The sequence below is a fragment of the Malaya genurostris genome, chromosome 2 (assembly GCF_030247185.1).
Source record: "Malaya genurostris strain Urasoe2022 chromosome 2, Malgen_1.1, whole genome shotgun sequence".
Lineage (NCBI taxonomy): Eukaryota > Metazoa > Arthropoda > Insecta > Diptera > Culicidae > Malaya > Malaya genurostris.
In genome coordinates, this window is record NC_080571.1 from 94,863,865 (window position 1) to 94,888,287 (window position 24,423).

The following is a 24,423-nucleotide window of genomic DNA, read 5'->3' on the forward strand; positions in this document are numbered from 1 at the left end:
GAAACACATTAAAATCCAAAATAAAACTTGAGTTGTGCATTGAAAAGTAATAGTAAACAATGGATGCATTACCGTTCATAAGTTAGTGTGTATTGTTTTAGAGTGTATGTGTGTTTTGCTTCGTTTGATTACTTGGATAATTAATTTCCGGATTGTACGTTGTATTCCAAATGTCGCTGAACTGAATTTGAGTCTAAAAAGACAATTCTGCACACTTGGTGCACTGGAAAAGATGTTACCTAAAAAATTCCGCCGGAAATCATGGAAAAGTTTGATGAAGAGTGCTTGGTTTAGGATTTACCAAGAAGTTTCCAGTGAAATTAAAGTTTCTGACAGTTTTGATCTGAAAGTAATGAATTCTTTCAACGGAACAACTCTGCCTCCACTTTCGATGTAGCCGAGAAGTTCAGGATTAGGAAGTAAAAAGAGCAGAAAGTTTCTAAACAAACTCGGAAACAAAAGTCTAATGCCAAACCCCAGGCATACAACTGAATTTTAATCAATGTCAACCAGTGCGTTTTGCGGGATGACGAGACATAAACACAAGCATATTTACGAACACTACCAGGCCCTAATTTTGATATTAAATCTGCTGGAAAAGTGCCCCAACTGCTGATACGACTGTTACGATAGAGAACTTTGATCAGAAGATTCGTTTGGCAAACTATTTTCTCATCAGGTTTGCGTTCTTCAATTTTCTATTCAAATGGTACTAAGAATGCGGAAAAATTGTTAAGTAAGAATGATTAAAAAAACAGGTTGCTTTCATTATACAAATGTTATATTAATACTGATGAAGTTATTATTAATTTTACAAAAGAACTAATCGTATTATTTTTTGTATTATTAATATAAATGAAATTCAACATTTTTTGGAACACTCCTTAATTGAAGCTGAAGTTGAAAAGTGTGGAAAGTGAATGATATTTCCTAAAAGTGTTATCATTACAATCATTCTCTCTATGTATGTATGTGTGTTAGAGTAAAGTAAGCATTTGCTAATCTTGACAACAGCTTTTCTAAAAAAGATTACGGTTCGGCGAAGAAAAAGCTTGATAAAAAAAATCAAATCGAGTTCGCGTCTAACCAGAATTTGAATTGAAAATTTAGATTCAATTTGTACGCCGCCAATCGAAACAGGGAGCGTCTTGAACATTGCTCTTTTCAACGTAATGATATTGGATGTGCTCAATTGTGTTATCTCTTCGATCCTCTGTATGTTGAACCCACATTCATATGTCAATCTATTCAAGAAGCCAAGGGACACTTAGGTAGCCTCCGAAAGATTTTACTATTGACATAAGGAAATGTTACTTTCTCGGTAAATCACTGTGGTTACGTAATGATTCAATAATGTACGAATAAGAAACGTGAGCATCACTAAACGGCAATAAGCTTCTCTAACCCGTATCGTAAAAATCATGCTGTTTCGGAGAAATATGAAAAGCTACAACGGTGGAAGTCTCGAGTGTCAATAAAACACGGTGCTGAGACTCAGTGTTATTTGCTAAAATTGGCAGAAAAATGATTGACACTCGTGATCATCATTCCTGCAGTATTGAAGGAGTTGCCTAATTAATGCCTACAAATAAAATATTCTAGTAACTATTCGTATCGAAGCTTAACAATCGCATTACTTACTGGAATCAAAACATTACTGTGACCATTTTTGTAAGTAGGAAATCATTTATGTTAGAAGACTGCGAGAACATCTTTAGCTTAAGCACATCATTTCCGCCCACTTCCGCTTGAAGTATAGCTTCGATGTAGCATATTAGGCTGAAACTGGTAATAACTTGAATTTTTCCCTTGAGAAATTTTGGAAACAACTGTTGATTGCGATTATTTTAATCTTGGTAAAATATGTATCAGCCAAATTTGTAGCGTTTTGTCACTGACAAAAGTATTAGCACATTGCGTGCAAATGTCTAATTTTGTGTTTCTTCGGTAAACAGTGTATCATAAAGTATCAGAAACTTTCACTAATACAGTTTTGTACTTGCTTCTATAGTACGGCGACCAAACTCGCCGAAATTAAATTGCTATTCATTGTCTTAATGTACCTTGTCTCGTTGTAGCTTTTACAATTATTTATGTGACTAATATGGCATGATATATTGAAGAATACGTCTTCTTTTTACGTATTATTGGTAATATGCATGTAGTATTTTATTAACTATTTCTTGTTACAATGTTTAACCGACCGAATCCTAGTCTAATTGATGGAAATTTACATTTTCCATTCACCCTGATCTCAGTTGTTCAAGTCCAAGCCAAAAATTCAAATTTATCTAAAACACAACTGGTTGTAATTTGAAACTATTCGAAATCAGAAAAAACTTTTCTTTGGTGTCCTACAATGTTAAATGCATATATTTCAAAACAAATGACATCTTCCACCAGGGTTATGGGTGTTCATTTGGGTGACGTAGCCTAAAGGACTAAAGGAAAACATTCGGTAAAATTCACCCATTTCACCGATCCTCTCCAAAATCGATTTTTTTCAACTTAAACGTGTATAGCAAAAGCATTGAAGTATTTCAATAGTACACTACACTGCCATTTTATTTGTAGGCATTAATTAGGCATTTGACCCATGTCAACACCAGCCAATCAGAACGCGTTCTGAGGAAGAGAACAAAATATCTGCTGCTGTACAACAAATCGTTCGAGAAAATGTTCCGAAAAGTGTTGAATATCGTAGTGAGTTCCTCAATTTGGTCCTTCTGAATGCTAGAAACGAATCCCTACAGAATATTGATAGTTTCTTTCAATAAATTATGCAAATCCGATATGAAAAAATCGACATTAAAATTCTATATGCGGCTATTTTTATAGTTGTTAAGACCGCCCATTAGTGAAAAAGCTACAAACGAATTCACGTAAAAAGAAAGCTCCTAACAAAAATTGGATCAGTTTGGATTGTATCGCCACTGCGAGCAGATGTACTTTGTGTCGTTTGCAAAGCTAGTTTCGCTTCCGACAAGAGCGATTACGTCACAGCTGCCAGTCATTTGCATATCAGTATCGCACCCAAGGACAACAGTTCAGCCTGGAATTAGATGACGGAAGTCAGCGGCATCCATCGGAATTCGAATTCAACTCATCAGTCTCCATCACAAACGCTTTCATAAAAGGTTCTTTTCAGAGCCACCATTATTTTATTATATAAAACTATACTGGTTATTTCAATATATGTGTTTTTCAGAATGTTAAATGTATCTGTACTTTAGTTTAGGCGCATCGTTTCAAATTCTACATACAATTGATCAACTAATTGATATTCGGAAGTGTTAAGGAACATGTCAGTTGTTTTCGTATTCACGACATCCAGTTATGTCTCTGACATTACCCACCCACCTATTTTTTGCGTAGAAATCCGTGTTTGCTTCATATTTTCTTCCTTAGAATGTTTTCGAATCGCCTGCTTCATGATGGCCTCATTAGCTTTATATTACACCAAAACATCCTTTGAGTGATGGTACGAGGCTAACCCGCGCCAGAAAAGCATAGGGCCATTTTATGACCTTAGAAGTAGAAGTAGACGCTTGTGGAGGCATTCCTTTAATTATGCGTGCCTAATGCTCGTACCGGTTGACACAAATGAAGTGCTTCACTTTCCACATAAACAAATTGATTGCTAAATCATGTATTTTTGTGTTAAACAAATTTCGACATCTGCTTTCTAACGTCTTCTGGGACATCAAGCTTATGATGGGCAGTGAAAAACAGCTGACGGAAGTCTGGTTTCACGTACGTCTCATCATCCATAGTGATATAATGCGGTTTTGTTTACATATGTGTGCAGAGCACACGCGCACCGTATTCTGTCGTTCATTGTGATTTGGTTCCTTTTGAACTTTGTACGTCCTCTTGAAGGCTTGAACTGTCTGTCTATGATGATTTTCACTATACACGGGTAGGTGTAAATAGCGAACAAAGATAAAAATAATAACATATTTTACCGTCATATCTTGGCGGGATGTTTCTGTGCTGTCATAGCGATACTTGATATTTTCTTGATATTTCAGTTTCAGTCATTATATCTTATTTCGATATTGATGAGTTATTCCAATTTCATCAAGTAATTTGATCTAGTAGTTCTATCTTCAAATAAAATGCAATTCAATGAACTGCGACAGAATCAGATAAAAGAAATACTTATGAAATTACTCTATTCTGAATGCTAGAGTATAGAATAACTGAAAAATTCATCTTCTATCAATTTTTTTTCTTGGTTTGATATTACGGTGACAGAATTTTATATTTTGATGCTATTTCCTCATGCAAGCTTTGTTATGATTTTTTATATTTTAACTGTCATTTCAAACTGAATAATGTTACCATTGAGATGTTTGGTTTTAATAATAGAACTTGTTATTGGTTTGCAAATCACTTCTACCCGGGTACGGAAACATATTTTGGCCACTTCTTTCCTTTCGATCAACAGTTAATTGTTAGTTGCACCGTTTTAAAACACGAGATACCGAAGATTGTGCAAATGGTTCAAAATGACTCCAAAATCCGAAAATAAGTTTCACATGAAAAGTCCACATTAAAACACACATCATAGGGTAAACACATTGGCGAAGGAACAAGGCCATTCTCATTCAACTCGGTTTGTAAAACCACATTGAATGCTGAATCCTGCTGTCGTAAGCAAAACTTATAGACAACGAACAGTCGGAATAACTCGCTTGTTAGAATACGATACTATCAAATCTGTTCGTCATTTGCCTGTTGCCTTGTGGCAATCAATTATTATCAGCAATATTCAACAATGGTACGTCGACCCACATATATGGCAGGAAGTCGAACGCTAATGAGATAGTTCTAGTATCCCTTGAATGACCCCAATCGATTTTGTGCACAGAATGTTGAACGAAATAGATGGACTGTCATATGAGTATATTTTTTTTATTTGGTACGGAACTTATTGTGTTTCCTAGCTTGTTTGTACTGTGTTTCCGTTCGGTTATTGCGTATATTTGAAGAAGTCAAAATTACATCATTTTTGTCTTTCTCTATAGAAAGGTATTAGAATTGCTGGAAAAACCGACTTTCAAACGGAGCCTCGGAGACCCATAGTGTTATATACCATTTCGACTCAGTTTGACGAGATCGAAAAATGTCTGTGTATGTGTGTGTGTGTGTGTGTGTGTGTGTGTGTGTGTGTGTGTGTGTGTGTGTGTGTGTGTGTGTGTGTGTGTGTGTGTGTGTGTGTGTGTGTGTGTGTGTGTGTGTGTGTGTGTGTGTGTGTGTGTGTGTGTGTGTGTGTGTGTGTGTGTGTGTGTGTGTGTGTGTGTGTGTGTGTGTGTGTGTGTGTGTGAGTGTGTGCACATGTGTGCACTTTTCGAAAATATTTTTAACGCTCAATTTTCTCAGAGATGGCAAATATAGGCTCGTTTGAAAGCTACTGTCGGGCCATTGATCAAGTTCGAAAGCTATTGTCGGGCCATTGATCAAGTTCGAAGATCAAATGGCTGTGACTTTTGGTTCCGGAGATATGATGATATAAATGACGTAACCGACAAAACGTTTTGTTTTTTTTACCGCGCAAGTTTCTCAGAGATGGCTGAACCGATTTTAACAAGTTTAGCCCCGTTTGAAAGCTATTGTTAGGCCATTGATAAATTCGAAAATGAAATAGCTGTGACTTTTGTTTCCGGAGATATGATGTTATAAGTGACGTAACTGACAAAACGCGTTGTGTTTTTACCGCACAAGATTCTCGGAGATGGCTCAACCAAGCTCGTTTGAAAGCTACTTTCAGACCATTGATCAAGTTCGAAAACCAAATGGCTGTGACTTTTGGTTCGGGAGATATAATGGTATAAGTGACGTAACCGAAAAAACACGTTGATTTTTACCGCTATTATATATAAGGGATCACCTCTATTTTCGTAAAGCTTTAGTGCTCAAAAGTTTAAGCACCTCTAAAAAGCCTTCATGCCAAATTTGAGCTAAATCGGCTTTACATTAGGATCATTAGTGTAATAGCTTTTTCGTTTTCAGTCAAGCTACTTTAAAAAACGTGCTTAATCCGCCTAGCAGTGAGATAATACCTTTTTTTATCAATCCGCATGTGTTGTTTGTATGAATATTCTTCGCTGTTTCAGTTCTCATAACATTATTCTAATGACCGTAATTTTGAGCGGCAGTTTGAGATCGAATCGAATTTGAATGTAAATGTGTGACAATCGATTGAACATTCTATGAGATGTCGAAGTTAGTTCCACTTTATAGTTTTTCGTCATTATTTACGGTGCGGTACGGTGTGGTAATCATAAACCAGCATAACTCAAAACGGTTCGTTTGGCCATACATTAACTCATAACGAACTTAAAACGATTCGTTTGACCATACACATTAGCCATAATTCATCACCCTATAATTCCAGAATTGGAAGTCGGAATCGGAAATTCAAAAATTTGTGTAGCCGAAGTCAGTTCAATTCACCTAAAGATCTGTATTGTTTACACTTGGTCCAAATTTTTTGAAAGTTAGTGTAGACATCTTTGAGAAATCGTAGTTCGGATTAAATTTTTGGGTACCCTCCGGATCGACTATCCAAATCTGCAAACCCGATTAATCTGATTAATTTATGTAAAATGGATCTACTTAAACGGAAATCGGATCTGACTAAAAAGCAAAGTGTTTTATAGGATCTTAAAACCTTTCATTTGAATCTTAGATGACTCATAGATTTCATTTGAATATTAGATCGGTTCAGCCATGTATGAGAAAAATGAGTTAGATTATGTAAATTTCGTTTCACATATCATCGTGTAGTTCCGGAACTAAAAGCCGGATCCAAATGAACTTCTGGAACCTTGTTTGGGAATATACGCCTTTTCATATGAATCTAAATTTGTAGAAAACGGTTAGGGGCTGGGGCCCATTAGGAGATTGATAGTACCTATCAGCTCTCTCCGGACAGTACCAGCCTAGATGCCGTGTGGAATCCGGCGGAAAAAAATGAACCAAGAACAGATCCACTGGATTCCTGCTTCCATGTCGTAAAAGGCGACAATTGCAGGAGTTTCTTTTTCCTTTCAGTTATTAAATATTTTCAATATCTAACTGATTGAAATAATTCACTTCTGATTACTCTACTTTACTAAATTATCTCTTTATTCAACCTATCAATTTCCGTCTAGCTTCGGAGAAAAGTTTTATTTGGAATGTTTTCTTCTTCCATGTTATTGATTGTTTTCCAGGATTGTAAATTGAATGATAAAAATCAACTAATCAGAATCAATCCGTTGATATCACAAAGTTATTAACAGAGATAACATATATCGGTATATTGAATACATAATAAAAATACACTTGATATTAATATTTCACACAGTAACTTACTATTTTTCTCGGTAGCAGGCTGTCCAGATCAACCAATATAACCAATTAATAATTTTATTAAATAATTAAAATCATAAAGTGGAAATAATAAAGGATCAGGACTCGCGTGAAGTCTGTTGACCTTTGTTTGGTGATTTAAAATGATTTTATAACAAATGTTTAGAATATGTCAATGCAAGGAATCAACTGTTTTGTCTAAATTCTATTCATTCGTTTATTTTGTAATTTCATTTATAAAAATAGGGATGTTTTTATTCTTTACGCGATAGTATTGTAATTTTTATTCAGTTTCCTCGAATAAGAGCTGTGAATCAAGACTTCCCGGGACTTCAAATAGGATATTGATAAAGCGTTCACTCGGGAAGTCAGTGAGTTTAATGGTGCATCCGAGCATCTTGAAACCGGAACATTCTGAGTCGTGCACCAATACTACCAATACTGAAATTTTACTAACACATATTCTTCTCCCGTGACACTTGTGGAGTGCGCAGTAGTATATACGGCCTCTAGTAACAACAAGTGTTGGATTAACATCCCTTCTCATTCCTTAGACGATCTACGTTCGGGCCTGGCCGACGCCGGTACTGATCAATGCATTCTGGGATTATCAGAAGATGAAGGATGATTTACCAGTCCCAGGTCGGTTCATCTAAAAACTCCCTATACAATTTCAGCTAATCCCGATCAGTAATGGAGTAGCAACCAGGGGTGGTCGCTCAAGCTCAAGCTCAAGAATCCGAGTTTGTAGAAAACGGTTGAACCATCTTCGAGAACTATTTGTCACACACGCATTTGCTGATCTCGACGAACTGATTCGAATAGTTTATGGGTGTTATGTTCTTCCAGTGTTTATTGCTGTAAGCAGTTTAAACCAATATAATTGTGGAATTGTTTTGAACCTCGAAAATGCAGCCATCTTTGCCATCATCTCGCCATATTCGAACGATCATGTTGCCAAACACGAACATAAAATCGATTCGAGGCAAAATGCCATGAAAAAGGATACTGAAAGCAGTCTTTTTGGTACTTAGAAACAATTGCATGTAACTGAATTAAAAATCGCTTTTCGTGTTGCTCTCAAGCATCGCTTTATAATACAGCGCTCGAAACTCCTACTGCTGGAATCGGACGCTTACACAAAGATATCGATATCTCCGTTAAAAATGAACGGATTTCAACAAACTATGGCTTGTTTGATAGCTATTACCGTGTCAAATTTTGACATAAACCTTCGTATAACTCAAAAAGTAAACATACGATCTCAAAAACATTCAATAGCGTTCAGGGCGGTGGAGAGACCTTTCATTTGAGACTAGTTTGATCAAAATTGTTCCAGTCATCTCTGAGATCTCGACCTCTTTGCGATCTCGACGAGCTGAGTCGAATGATATATGGAACTCGAGCCCACATAAACAAACATTTTCCAATCTCGTCGAGCTGAGTCAAATGGTATATAACACTATAGGTCTCTGGAGCTCCGATCAAAAGTCAGTTTCTCCAGCAATTCTATAGAGTAAGGCAAAACCGTTGTTGTCTATGTCAATCTAGGAACTATTTTACCAAAGTGGAAAGGTTTTTGAAGAGGATACGCACCGCATCAAATACAAACACATGATAAATTCGCATAGAAAACTTCGTGAATGGACATCGAAATAAACCTAATAATCATCCGAGATGTCACACGCAATTTGGGAGTGTCGTTTACAACCATGCGTCGTGCTAAAACAACGAATGAGAATATGCTTTTCTAAAATTATTTAGTAAAACGCATCTTTAATATTTTTTACAATATTTAAACTTGTCGTAAAAGCCAAAATTTGGTATAAATTCACTCTTTTAAAAACGAGGAAGTTACAACTAAAACAAATAACAAGTATTACCGAAATAACAATTTTTTGATAGAAAAAATGATCAATTAAACACTGAAAAAATGATTAAACAACAAATAATTTTCACGTAGTAACTTTTTTGCTAGAGAAATTAGGGTTTTCGCTAAAATTTACCCTTCCAACGAGTCCAAGATCAGTAATGTGTAATTAAATATACAGTTACCTTTATATATAAATATAAATATATATATATATATATATATATATATATATATATATATATATATATATATATATATATATATATATATATATATTTATATATATATATATATATATATATATATATATATATATATATATATATATATATATATATATAAATATAATATATATATATATATATATATATATATATATATATATATATATATATATATATATATATATATATATATATATATATATATATATATATATATAAATTAAGTTTTCAAATTCGTTAAGAGGGTTTTTAAAAAGCCAAACGTATTGATCGAAGTCTAAATTAGAACTGATTTATTTTATGAAATGTTCGATACATCGAAGAGCCCTGTCTTTGTCCCTAAACTGCTGATTTGACGGCTAGCAACGATGGTCCTCCGGTCACGTACGGTGTTGGGTTGAGTTCGTTGGCGTTCCACTTCGGTGTTGCTGACTTCGCTGTATTGCTTGGAGCTTCTATCGGTTGTCCGGTTAAGTTTGGTTGGGGAGTATCGCGTTTAACTGCTTCCCCCATAAGTATTGCTCGTCCCGAGCAATTTCCTGTTTTTGTAAATTTCCAGTATTTGATGATGCCGATGGCCAAAAGTATGAGCGTGAGAATGATGACGGTGCCGAATGATATGGATCCGATTCGGTATCTGAACTCTATAGTTTTCATGAGTTGTCTGTTTTCTAAATGGATATTATGTAGTTCGGAAAGGTTTACGTGTCTTTCTACGTGCAACGTTCTGATTTTTGTAAGTTGCAGCGGAAGAATTGATGGTTGATCAAACTGTAGTTCGTAATTCTCAAAAAGCTCATTATTGATGAATAACGAACAGTTGTGAAACGTAACTAGATGAATTCCTTTCAACGTTTCTGGTTGAATGCCGCAGGTGCTATTAATGATTACGTCTTGGTGAACGGTTTGCACTAATAGTGTTCCTGGAGCTATCGTTTTGGTATTCATTGATGGTGGTTTTTCTGATACCGGGCATTGCCCAGGTTGGCCTCTTAGTAGTGGAGCTTCGCATGCATTGTTGCTGATGTCCATTAGTTGACTCCTTTCACAGATCGTAATTTGGTTGGCTTCTCGACATTGTGCTGTAATAGCTAGTATCTGCTGTGGGTTTATCAAAACGGTGTTATGTGTCAGCTTCACTGAGTGGTTGTTACGGGATAACGGTTCAATAATAACTTTCTCGTAGGATATCGGTTGTAGTCTGGGGATGTTTACACATATAATGATTGTTGAGCCTTTATGTAATGTAGTGGTCGTTAAGTAGTTGCTAGCGTCGTCAAAGTGTTGAATTTTCATGCCCTGCTCTATGAACTCTTGAACAATGATTTGTATTTCTTTTGGTGTAAGTAGAAATTTACTTATGATATTTAATTTTGATAACATAATTGCATATTCTATTGCTTTTAGATTCTCTAGGAATGTGTCTAATTGAAAAGCTATCGATATTTTTTGGTTTTCTGACAGAATGTAATCGTCGATTTTTAAAATTGAGTTCAACATGCTTTGGTGATTTCTGATTTCTCTGTTTACTAGGTTAAGCCTGTTTTCAAATTTGGAAATAATTTGGATTTGTCTATTGTTTTGTTTAACGATAGAATTACCAGTTTTTCGCAATTCATCTAGATTATTATTGATAATTTTCAGATCTTCTGCGTCGAGATTACCTGTTATGAACTTGATTGTACTTCCTAATAAGTCGATAGACCTCCTGTATCTGTTTGATTGCAAATTTAGTGTGCTATAAATGAATTTTACTTCTCTGAGTTTCATTTCGAGAATGTCTGATAAACTGCTTGATGAATTCTTAGTTTGATTAATTACATTTTCTAAAATAGATATTGAAATTTCAAGTTGTGAGAAATCGATCACATGCAATAATCTGTCGTATCCTGCAATTACTCGTCCATCCCCCCTTTTAAGAAGCAACGCTCCTGCGTTGTTCGTAATGTCATGAATCTGGATGGATTGTGCATGGGATGAAATGAGGATTGTGAAGGTGGTGTATAGGAATAGAATCCATTGTTCGCAAGCCATATTTTCTTTTCCTGAAATTAGATTTATGTTAGTTTGTTCTTTTAATATTTTCTTTGTGTATTTCCCGCCCAGAGTCGTCTATCAGCAATCTACCTTGATTTTCAGCGACTATGACCGGTGAATACATAGGATATGTTTTTTTCTTTATTCCTTGCACTTTCTTGTATCTAGTTGAATTTTGTTGGAACTCAGGAATGCTTTCTTTGTTTTTATTGTGATAGCGTAAATTTTCTTGTTTTGATTTTTCATGGGCCAAAATGATCTCATCGTAGACTTTGTTTCTACTTTCTATTAGCATTTCCGTATCTAGAGGCCTTTCTTGGGAATCTTTCAGCCCATAAAAAGCTTCTCTAGGTTTCATTTTAATAGCGGAATGGATTGTGTTGTTATATTGTGTGCAAGCAATATAGAAGGTTTCTTTTAAGTTCAGTTCTTTAAATGTTGGTTTGATACAGCGAAAGATTTCTGCAATGGTGGAGTGAAATCTCTCGACAGTACCGTTACTCTCACTGTGGTTGGCAGGGGTGAAGAATACTTTAATATTGAGGTGATGAAGTAGTCCTCTAATTTCAATTGATCTCAAGGATGGTTCGTTGTCACAAACTATTTTCCGTGGTGTACCATGTATTTTTAAAAACTTAATCAATCCTTTTCTTACGTCTATAATGTTACGGGATTTAATGTGTGTCAACGATCCGAACCTTGAAAATTTGTCAATAGCTGAAAGGAAATATGTTTTCTCTGCAGTAAAGATATCTATGTGTACTATGTCTAGGGGTCTTTCCGGGTTAGGTGTACTGCCTATTTTTAAATTAAACGGGTGGCGATCATATTTATTTTTATTACATGTTTCGCAAAGTTTGATATATTCTTGTATCTTCGCTTTCATCTTGGGGAAGAAAAATCTATTCGAGATTTGTTCGTTGTTTTCCCAGATGCCTCTATGAGCACGTTCGTGCGTTTGCTCTATGATCAGGTTTTCTTCTTCTGGGGTTCTTAGGTCTATTAGCAACTTTTGTGTTAAATAAACTTTGAATTGATTTGCTCTATTAAAATGATTTTTATACACAGTCTGAATAAGGTTCATGAGGTTCTCTGGACAATGAATACAATTTGTCCGTTTTAAATCCATGTAATCCTTAAACATGCTAAATATTATTGGTACCCCAAAGACACATCTCGTTATGGTTCTTCGATAGACTCTCGGAAAGATTTCTTCGTAATGATCGGGTTCGTCGGGTCCTATTTTTAGAATAATTTGGTTGCTGAAGGCATTTAGCGGTTGTTCTGTACAACTTATAAACTCGGAATCATCCGTGTCGGCTGAATGAACGGTCATATTGGATGATGCACTTTCATTATTATTAAGCTCATTTCGAATCCGGGAGAGGCTGTCAGCGACTACGTTTTGCTTACCCGGGCGGTAGCGTATTTCATAATCGAATTCGCTCAGTGAAAGACGCCAATGGACAAGTCTATTGTTGGTGTCTTTCAGGTTGAGACCATATGTGAGTGGCTTGTGATCCGTGTACAGAGTGAATTTCCTTCCGTAGAGATACGGACGGAAATATTTGCAAGCCCAAACTACGGCTAAGAGCTCTTTCTCTATAGCCGAGTATTTTTCTTCTGACTTATTAAGGGTTCGGGAGGCAAAAGCTATTGGTTTATCGCTTCCGACAGTCCCTTGAGAGAGTACAGCGCCAATTGCAAAATTGCTGGCGTCCGTAGTCAAAATGAATTGTTTAGAAAAATCGGGATACTGTAAAATGTTACTTCCTGTTAGTATTGTTTTACAGTGTTCGAAGGCGTTGACAAATTCTTCTGAGTGAGAAATTGTTTCTCCTTTTCTTAGAGCATTAGTGAGTGGTTTCGCAATTTTTGCGAAGTCTCTAATGAATTTACGATAATACCCTAGAATTCCTAGGAAACCGCGCAACTCTTTTTCATTCGAAGGTAATGGCCATTCTTGAATGATTTTGATTTTGTCCGGATTCGGTTTGCAACCTTCCGGTGTGACAATGTGGCCTAAGAAAGCAACCTCTTTCTGTAAGAACTCACTCTTGTCCAATTGTACTTTGAGATTGTGTTTTTGCAAAGTTTTGAAAATTTTTGCTAAACTGTCCATGTGCTCTGTAAGGCTTGTGGAAAAGACAATGATGTCATCCATATACACTAGACAGATAACACCTATATGCTCGCGAAGAACATTGTCCATCACACGTTGAAAAGTTGATGGTGCGTTCTTTAACCCAAAGGGCATCCTTAAAAATTCATAGTGCCCATTTTCGACACTAAATGCTGTTTTTGGGATGTCTTTTTCTTCTACCTCTACCTGGTGAAACCCAGATGCGAGATCGAGCGTGGAAAAATACATACTCTTTCCTAGTTTGTCTAGGATATCAGTGATGTTCGGTATCGGATGACGATCATCAATCGTTTTCTCGTTTAGTTTGCGGTAGTCGATTACGAGTCGCCATTTTTGTTTGCCGGAGGCATCTAATTTTTTTGGTACTATCCATACCGGGGAAGTCCAAGGGCTATCCGAATGACGGATAATTCCTTGATCGAGTAGTTTTAAAATTTGTCTTTGAACCTCTTCACGGTGACAGTATGGGTACCTATAGGACTTGGCATGTACTGGTGCTTCATCCTTTGTTTTAATATTATGTTTTATTGCGCTCGTGAAAGAAAGTTTTGAGCCTTCCGTAAAGAAAATATTTTCGTGTTGAGAAATTAATTTAAGTAGTTTCCTTTTTTCATCATCATTAAGATGCTCTGTCCTAAGTTGATCGTATATAGATTTTGTTTGCTTAATCTTGGATTTGTTTGACTCTAACGTAATGGTTTCAAAGTTATTAATTTCTGGTTTGAGGATATCGTTGCTAATTGAGACGCTACATGGTTCAGAAGAATGATTCATAATAGGCATTATAACATGAGAGTCTACTGCTGAGTATAATCCAGAGTGAATTGTGACGTGTGAGTTAACTTCCAAGTCATTTTCTAAAAGAAATTCGCCTTTTACCTTTGTAGGAATTTTGGTAAATTTCGTTTCGTGTGCATTCAGATGTAGAGATATTCTATCAGGATACTTACGTTTCATTTTGATTGTTCCTCGAGGGAATTGTAGTTCGTTGTTACTAGTAATAATATTTGCTTTGAGATTTTTGAGAGATTCATATCCTATTAGCCCATCAAAAAATGGGTGAAAATCAAAAATAAGGAATATTTGCTTTTTTGTATCAGGAATTGTATGGAAAGGGTTCAATTCTATGAATTGGTTAACTGTATGTGTGCCTCTTACATTTCTTACGGTAGTGGGTGTTGTGTACCTGCAATTTTGTAAATTTACATGTTTTTCTGAAATATAGTTACGGTTGCTCCCAGAGTCGATTAAAAATTTAAGTTCACCTTTGTTTGTTGAAACGGTGATATACGGAATAAAATTGTTCATGTCTGGCTCGATGGACCGCCGGCCAGTTGAAAATTTAAATCATCGACTGGAGCTGTTTCGTTTGGTTTTGTTTCGGAATCGTTTTCTGCTACCAGTTCGGGTGTATCAACGACGTGCTCGTTTGAATTGCTTTCTATAGGTTGATAATTGTTGCTTATTTCAGACTCGGGATAGTGATAATAATAATAATCATAGTCGTCGTCGTAGTTATATGTATCATGCTCTATATGATAGTTGGGTCTGTTCATATAGTTCAATTTACTGGACCTGATGGAGTGGTCGACTTCCATCGGGACTTGTTTTGGTTGTGGTAAAAATCGCGGAGCAAACACATTTTGTATGGGACGTTGTTGTTGTGGCATGTTAAATGAATGCGGTATTGAATAGTGCTGTCTGGGGAAGTTGAACGGAGGCGGATTTGTAGGGTTCTTGGTTTGGTTATGGAAAGGGTTAAGGTGAAACGGGTTCGGTTTGTGTGTATGAATTGGATTTCCTTGAGCTGGGGTTAATGGCTTATATGGAAATCGTGGAAATGGTGCGCGATTTTGCATTGGATACTTTTGAACAGGGTGTTGAACTAGTTTATTTGGAATTGGAGGTGGTATTATTAATTGGTTCTGCCTGTTTGGATTTCTTGCGTGGTGATAGTTTGCTTCTTCTAAACAAAGTCTTAGAGCGTCTTTTAGTGTTGACGGTGTTTGTGCTCGTATTATCGGTCCTAGGGGCTCTTTTAATCCTCCTAAGAAAACTTTAAGGCCCATATCCTGATATAGTTTGATTTTTGCTAACTTTACCTGTTCGTTTACCGTGTTCAGGTTAAGTAAATTGATTAGTAGTGAAATAATGTGGGAGACTTTTCCGTAAAAGTCTTCTACTGTCGTTGTTTGTTCGAGGCGATATAGGTCTCGGCTCAAACATACTTCGTCGCGCCTATCGCTATAATGCGTGATTAAATTATTTTTAATTTCGTTCCAATCGAGGTTTGTTCCGTATAGCTCTAGCACGCTATCGGCCTCGCCTTGGATTTTACTTCGAATAGCCTGCAACCAGACATTGTAGATTGCAGTTCCTCTAGCGTTGTCAATGATCGGTAGCAATTGATCTATTGACTTTAAAAATGTATGTAATTTTATGGGGTTGCCATCAAACGATGGCAAATCTTTGATAATTTGAGGCGTTTGGAGGGATTTTAATATTTCTTCTACACGCGGTACTTGGTTTTGCGCAGCAGCGCTCGCTTGAGCAGCGAGTACTGCTTCTGCAGCGCCGATTGCTTCCACTTGAAGCTGTGCAATTTGCTCGTCTTTTTCGTTTAACAGACGACGCAGCTCGCCAATTTGGTTTTGGTATTCCATTGTAAAATTTATTAAATTATGCACTTTTTGTTTCTTAAATTATTCACTTTTGTTTCTTCAATTATTCACTTTTTAAATTATTTAAAGATATAAAAATGCAGACTTACCTTTGATTTCACGATGTTCGTTCGCGATCTTAGATGAGTTCTGGATTGCGATATTCACTCGCGGATGGGATTTCTTGGTTCACGAATTTTCCCGGTTTTTAAACACAAATTCACAATATTCACTCGTGAATGCTCGATTGCGGTTTAAAAACTATTCGGTAAAATCCGCACGACTGCGCCAATTAAGTTTTCAAATTCGTTAAGAGGGTTTTTAAAAAGCCAAACGTATTGATCGAAGTCTAAATTAGAACTGATTTATTTTATGAAATGTTCGATACATCGAAGAGCCCTGTCTTTGTCCCTAAACTGCTGATTTGACGGCTAGCAACGATGGTCCTCCGGTCACGTACGGTGTTGGGTTGAGTTCGTTGGCGTTCCACTTCGGTGTTGCTGACTTCGCTGTATTGCTTGGAGCTTCTATCGGTTGTCCGGTTAAGTTTGGTTGGGGAGTATCGCGTTTAACTTATATATATATATATATATATATATATATATATATATATATATATATATATATATATATATGTATATATATATATATATATATATATATATATATATATATATATATATATATATATATATATATATATATATATATATATATATATATATATATATATATATATATATATATATATATATATATCAAATTATACAATTCAATAAAAATATGAGTGCTTAGAATTTCATGCCTGATAACTCGATAGGGTTACTCTGAGGAAATTTATTGCTTTAGAATCAAAGTCACAAACTTGAAGTTTAGCAAATGCCTATAAATTGTTTCAGCTGTAACTTCTTCACTGCAAGGAAAGCACTAATCATTCTAACGTCAAATGTTGGTTTCAATAACAGGTTCAAAATGAAAATATTGCGAAAAAAGTTAAAACTTTTGCGTTTACCCAAAAGATCGACTTTTACAGCTGTTATGAGTCAAAAATAAAACGTTATGAAAACTGATTAGTGATCGATAACTTAACGACACATTGCTGAATGTCCTTACTCTTTATCAGGCCTCTGTCTCAAATAACTTCAAAGCCCACTCGTATCACAAGCATAACATTTGACCGTTGACTAGCGTAACGATTCACCTGACAGAAGCATATACCTTCGCCGAACCAAATAATCTCTCCGCATGACAGAGGACACCGCCTAGGGTTACTGGGCTTGTTTATTATTTAATTATTGCGTGTAATCTGGGCAGGTCACAGCGATTAATTAATCTTTCCACCAACATCTTTCCTCCATTTCACTCAGTTCTACGTACGTTACTGCATCTATCAAATATATCTTCTTTTCAGAAACAACATGAAGGCCACCTTGTGGATGTGGTCACTCGTGACAACGCTTCTGTATGTCAGTCAACAGATATCAGCCGAGCCGTACACTGATTTGCGGATTTTACAGGTGAGTGAATTTTGCGCCATCTGGATCTAAACAGATCATATGAACTCTGCGAAGTTTCACGATAAATAATATCTGAGAATATTTTACTGTTACTTGCAAACAGAAACTGAGATATACCTACCTACCTACCATACGAACACTTTTATCACAACGTTCCGTCAACGGGTCAGGATACCCTTGTCAGTAATCTAAAGACACATGTCAGTACCACCGGTGAAAGACTATTTTGACTGTTTGATATTTTACTTTCGTTTTCGGCCCGACCACATGTAGAGAATCGAGGCAAGAAAAGTTAGCAGCATAATCTCTGTTAATTTTTTCGTCTGAGAATTTTACTTGCTACGGTTTTAAAGTAAAATATTTCATTGCGCCCTAATTACAAATTCGTTCGGCGACGTTGGTCATTTCGAAATTGGGAAGGAGAATTATATGGGTGAATAAAAAAGAAAAAATGCGTTTAGCATTAATTTTAGCTATTTAAAATCCCGCGTCTAGGCTAATATCCCGCGTTGCTCGGCAATGTTGAGTGAAAGTTCCACTATTAGTCACAGTAACAAATGATGTGAAAACGGTAACAACTTTTTGAGGTATTACGCTTGATACTAGAATATTTCTGTTTGAAAGTTCAAAATCAGAGTAGTCCACGCCACCAGTGTTATATAGTCATTGTCCTTAACGTAGGGTATTCAGATCAAATTTGCGATATTTCTGTAGCTTAACTCGGTAACAACTTAGTGGCTTTCCTAATTATGTAATGTTAAATTTTTATGTTCGACTTTTTTGTTGAAACAAAACCAACTTGTAATCAATATGATACCGAAAACACCCCATGTTAAGGACACTGACTATATTTCTTTCCCCTTACAAATACATGTTGACAGCTTTTGATGACTATATTTCTTTCCCCTTACAAATACATGTTGACAGCTTTTGATGTACTAGAAGTATCCGATTTTCCCTAAAAGTGCACATCTCGCAACGTATTGATGCCTGATAGAAACGGGTACGACTCTCTATCAGGCAGTCGGTGATAGAGGGGTGGGGATCAGGTTTGGGTTGACAAGAAAAATAGTTTGTCGGGTACGGATGGCGATTTTTTCTTTGCAAACGGATGCGGATCGGGTTTTGAAATTTGAATGGGTTTCAGGTATTCGAATTCGATATGTAACCCGTAAATTAATCCGGATTAGGAAAAACATTGGTCCGGTTGAGGTCGTACACGAGTAAATATCACGAGATATTCGGGTACGGATCGGGTGCGCGGCTCGTTCTAAAGGCCGATTTTGACAAACTATATACTCAAGTAGCACCTGTAACTTATTCGGAAAAAAATAAATAAATCCAATGCTGCATAATGGTCGCATGATCGACACAACGAAACAAGTCGGATTATGATGGTGACAATAAAGTCAAAATAATGTTACGAATTCACTTCTCATCATACTAATGTCGTTTTTCATTGAGAACACTCGTGGAGTGTTTTGCTCTATTCGTGCACTTTTCGTGCAGTCGGGCAATCAAAACCGGTGCACTGTGTTTCATTGATTTGCACCGCACGAAAAAAATGCACTTTCGGGGCAATTCGCGGGCAATTATTTTGCACCCGTTTTCTTTTCCACACTGGCACCGAGCGAGTGGAATCAATGAAAAACGACATAAGTTACAATAAATCCGCCGTAATTTTTCGGTAACCTAACCTCTTATGACATGTTTGCATTAACTGTTTTTGGTCGCCAACTGGTCACCGCAACAAAATTCGACAATGAAAATGTCACACACTACAAGACCAAATTAAGTAATGATTTCATATCAGTTAAATAAATTGTATGGTTGAACCGGTGCTTTCACGAAGAGCAACTGGAATTCTGGAGAGTTCTTGCCGGCATTTGTGCGAAATAAACTACTGCTATGAAACATATCAAACAACAAACTTGTTGCACATTATACATGCAAAATGCGCTTGTTCAATCGCACAATCGTTGCGAGAAGAGTGAAGAAATACAATGCTAGAACAATGTTTGCTACTTGGGTATGAACCAATACCGCCTTCTGGAGGAAGATGGAGCTGAAAAAGTTCGGTTCAAGAATTATTTTTAACAAAAAGATTGGTTCTACTATACTTCAAGTCTTCTTCTATTTTTGATACTTTTGGGACTACCTTAAATGACGTATGCAATCGACACATTTCTATGGCAAAGATCATAGCTCAAATCATTTGTCTTGTCAAAGTTAGACTATTTATTGCTTGTATGAACAGAAAACTTCATGTAATGCATACTAGTGATCTACAAACTCTGATCAGTTGGGTAGAAATGATGCAACGGTCATTGGCTTTCAAAGCCAATTAAACTGAATTAAACTCAAAACATTCAATTAAAAAATGCAATTTTTCGATTTTATTATTATTAGTATTTTAATATGGAACTTCATATTTTTTTTGTGTTGATACAACTCCGGAATTTTGGTTCACCATGAAATTGGTCTTTAATGACCTTGATTTGATAAACAACTCAATGCGTCAAGGAGCTATAGTCAAAGATGTTTGTCATTCTGTCATAATTTTGGAACTCTTTGTTGATCATTTGTTGATGAATGTATATATTTAACCTACCAATCGAATCGAAAACATTTTATTTTAATATGTATTGCCACGTCGTTTTAGTATTTCAATGTTTGAAAAATCGGTATTAAATGATCAATGTTTTCACGAACCATAACGATGTCTTCCTCTCGTTTCTTCTAACACGACCGACGGTTTTGATCGTTACTTCACACCTCTCATTAAATTCATTAACAGTTCTGCTACGGTCGGTATAGAGAGACATCGCGTCATGTATGAGAAAATACCCCACCATTCTGCGCAGTATGAACTTTCGCACAAAACGGAATCTCTGTCACATGTTTTACTCAGTCAACGCCTGCTTTCATGCAGAGCGGATGGATTGAATATTTACCTTAGTCATCCACTCGATGAATAGACAACTCGATGCGGTTCGATAATGCCGTAGAGATGGTTGTTTGTGGTGTCCAAAGTTTCCAATATTCCAGATTTATCTGGCATTAGCCAGATTTTTCTCATTTCGACCGACACTCTAACGAACCAGATTTTGTAGATTTTCAAATTTTCTATATGGGGCATTCCACGCAAAATCAGCCACTCAAAAAATTTTTTCATCTAACTTTTTTTTTCGGTAAAGAACTCGAAAATATTCGACACGTATTTTTTTATTTCTATATGGTACGTGAAATTTTCGAGATATGATTTTTTGAAATTTCGCGTTTTCGAAAAAGAGCCTTTTTTCAACAGCCTATACTGTAAAATCTAATAAAGATACAAAAATTTGTCCAAGACATGAAATGTGCGTCTTTTACTTAGCTTTCAAATAGGCGATACCGTAAAACAACCTTTAAAGTTAATATAATGAAAAAATTTAAAAATTAATAAACAAATAAAAAAATTTCAAACTTTAGCCTTTTTTTTATTGTTGAACAAAGAAACTTTAGGGGTTTAACTCAATCTTGGCAAAGTTTCAGAGTGGAAAGATCAATACTTTCGGAGCAGTGAATTTTTCAAGTACGACCCGCACGCGCGGAGCGTACAGCAGCGCAATTCATTGATCATTTGTAAACTTGCGCGACGTGCCATGCTTTTGATAGTTCCTCCAGCACCGTCGCATGGCCCTTTTAAATGAGCTGTCGCGTGGAAATTCCACTGTGCAAAACGTAGAAAATCATGCTCGTGATGAAAACTATTCACAGTGTTTACATTTTTGAATTGCGGAGGAGCGCCGTCAGAAAAATAGATGCACTTGCGTATATGTGGATAGCATTGTGAAAAATATTGATTAAGAGCTTCGAGAAAAACATACACAGCTATTGCGTCATTTATGCAATCATAAATAATTACTAATGTTTTATGATCGGTTTTGCTGTTTATTTTATAATAGAAGACAATGGGGAATATAGTTTCTTGGTCATTGTTCCAATGAAAGCCAGTTATGGCGTTTTGAATAACGAAGGCGTAATTTTCCGCCAAATCGCAAATTATTAAACTTTCGTCACTCTTCAAATATTTTTTTTCACATATTGAAAATATGTGATTTTGTTTTCGAGCAATGAAAGAATGCATGTGTAGCTCAGCCATAGATGAAGCAGAAAAAAAGTCAACGCCGGAGAGCTCGGATCGGTCGGATCGGCATAATGCGGATAGCCTTTTAAGCCCGTATCCGAGCGAATTGTGCTGCGGTACGCTCCGCACGTGCGGGTCGTAGTTGAAAAATTCACTGCTCTCAGTTTTGTTTGAATAAACTTCTCAGTTTTTTTTTAATAATTTTGAAACAAAGGGTTCAAAATCGTCATACCAGTATAAAACAACGAAATTAAATTCCAGTAAAGACATTCCCGAATAAAAAATATTGTAGAAAAACAATACGATTTGTTTTTACAAAACCTTCCACAATTTTGCTTTGATCATTGAAATATATTTTAAAGTATTGTTATACACTATTTAATTAATTGTGAACATGCTTTTTACAATAGAATGTATAGGTTGTTAAGTATCGTAATAATTTAAATCATAAAATTTTCTCATACATGTTCTCTTGGAAAACAATCAAATGTACAGTTTGTATGTTGTTTGAAAGACCACGTGTACAATAAATTCAATTGTGAATCGTAGAAACAATATATTGAATCGTTGGAAATGAAAAAAAAATTGTCAACTTACAATAAAATGTATTGTAACCCATAGATCTAATTGTGAAATAATTGTTTATTTTGTAAAATCAATGGTTTATTTCTTTACGGTTTGGCATCCCTGCTGGTTTCATTTACGAATGAGACTGTCAAATAAGGAATATGAGGCAGTTGGAATGGATTTTTTCATTGAAAATGCGTGACAATTTTAAGCTCTACTCTCAACCATCTCAGTGCCACTATATATTTCAAATATTAAACCCATTGGTTGGAGTGAGATTAACTATCTTTGCATTGACTCAAATAACTAAATGAAAATTAGCAAATTCGCTTCGAGTTTTCGTGTCACTTTAAGAATTTCATTGCGAAACTTTTTCGCTACCGGCCAATACAAGTTGTGACCAGAAGTAGTTCAGTCGAACCTTCAATTGTTCTGCTTCCCACCTACCTGTGAAATACCCACACGAATATCTGACATTCGACGCGCAAACTAACTCGTACTTTGTATGTGAAAAGTTTATATTGTACAAAACAACAAACGATGAAGATTAGTGGGAATGGTATTGATTTCCAAATATGAAGAACGGCTTTACATTTTATTGCAGAAGTTTCCTTGCGTTCATTGCAGTAGCAGCATATAGAAAGAAATTACAAATTTCGCATAACAATAATACTAATGGTAACATGAAATAAACATTAGTTGAATAGAGCATTTGAGTTCAAAATAAATTGAAAAAAATAGATCGTTGAAATAATTTTCGTGATTAAATGTGTGCTCTAATTATAAGCACGAAAAAAGTCTTTCCAAAAGTTTCATTTGTGCATTGCAATATTCCACCTTTGCAATTCCACTTGATACACGGGTTAGAATGTAAAGCAGAACCACGTGTTATTATTCAGACATAAAGGGGAATCCTAGCGTGGGAAAACCCATGCAACACGGACACGACAGTAGAAGTTATCTTACAACTTGGTTACGACTTAGCTGAAGTAAAACAATGAAAACACCCTCGTCTTTATACTTTTGCATACTTTGGCTGAACGGTTGTTGTTACAGGTCGAATCGAGAAACGTAGGAGCGGTAGAACTTGGTTGATAACCGGCTCGTCAGCATCTAAATTGGATCTTAAACTTCTATTTTGGTTCTTAGAAAAAAAATCCGGATTAGGGGGCTTTTAAAAGTCGTGAGTCATATAGCTTATTTCACGTAAGATAAATTACGAGTGTTTCTTTCTTTAAAGTTCGGTAGATGGAATGTTTATGTAACAAACAGGTTGAAACAAGGGATATCTCATGTTGTCTCATGAAAGTGTCGTTCTTGAAACCACAGGAAGAGATGATCTGCTACGCATCATATATCTTTGAGAACAGTATTCGTGATCATATTCTAGCCGATTGAATTTTCTTTTCGACACGATTTGAAGTCTCCAGTTTCTTGTAAGTCGACAATCCGGCTCGTTTTTTAGCTCGGTGCACGAATGTGAACGTCATTCCCAGGTAGCTTACAATGTCTCGAACGGAGTACTTGTAGTTCCGCTTGAATCAACTGGCCTCTCGAGCTTTGTGTGGCCTCTGTTTTTGAATTTCTCCTCAAACTAGGTTTCCTCATCCAACAATGTTGCCAACCTGACGTGACAGTAGTACGAATTTTTGGGATGGGCGAGCTAAATTTTTACGCGTTATCCTCTTGGTCCGATTTCGTTTTCACAACTGAAAAGCAAATAGTCCTGGGTCGGCAGTTCAATGCTGTCATACGTTCAAGTTTCGCCCTGGAAGTGTCTAAGTGTCAGTAGGACCGTAGTACTTGCCAATGTAATGATTCTGTACGCTAGGAATCGACTACGAAAGCTATTGAAACAAAAATGCCCAATTCTACAAAAGGAATGTAATGCCAAGAGTTTGTAGGCGTGATATT

The 24,423-nt window shown here is 36.0% G+C and overlaps 1 protein-coding gene across 2 annotated transcripts in view; it reads left to right on the forward strand.

Moving 5' to 3' along the window:
- Window positions 1–24,423, forward strand: part of LOC131427867 (uncharacterized) — a 184,884-nt gene that overhangs the window by 86,186 nt on the left and 74,275 nt on the right. For both annotated transcript variants that reach the window (XM_058591420.1, XM_058591421.1), the window contains exon 2: window positions 17,708–17,813. In XM_058591420.1, the coding sequence (XP_058447403.1) occupies window positions 17,715–17,813 (99 nt within the window). In that variant the 5' untranslated portion in view covers window positions 17,708–17,714. The remainder of the gene's footprint in view (window positions 1–17,707; window positions 17,814–24,423) is intronic.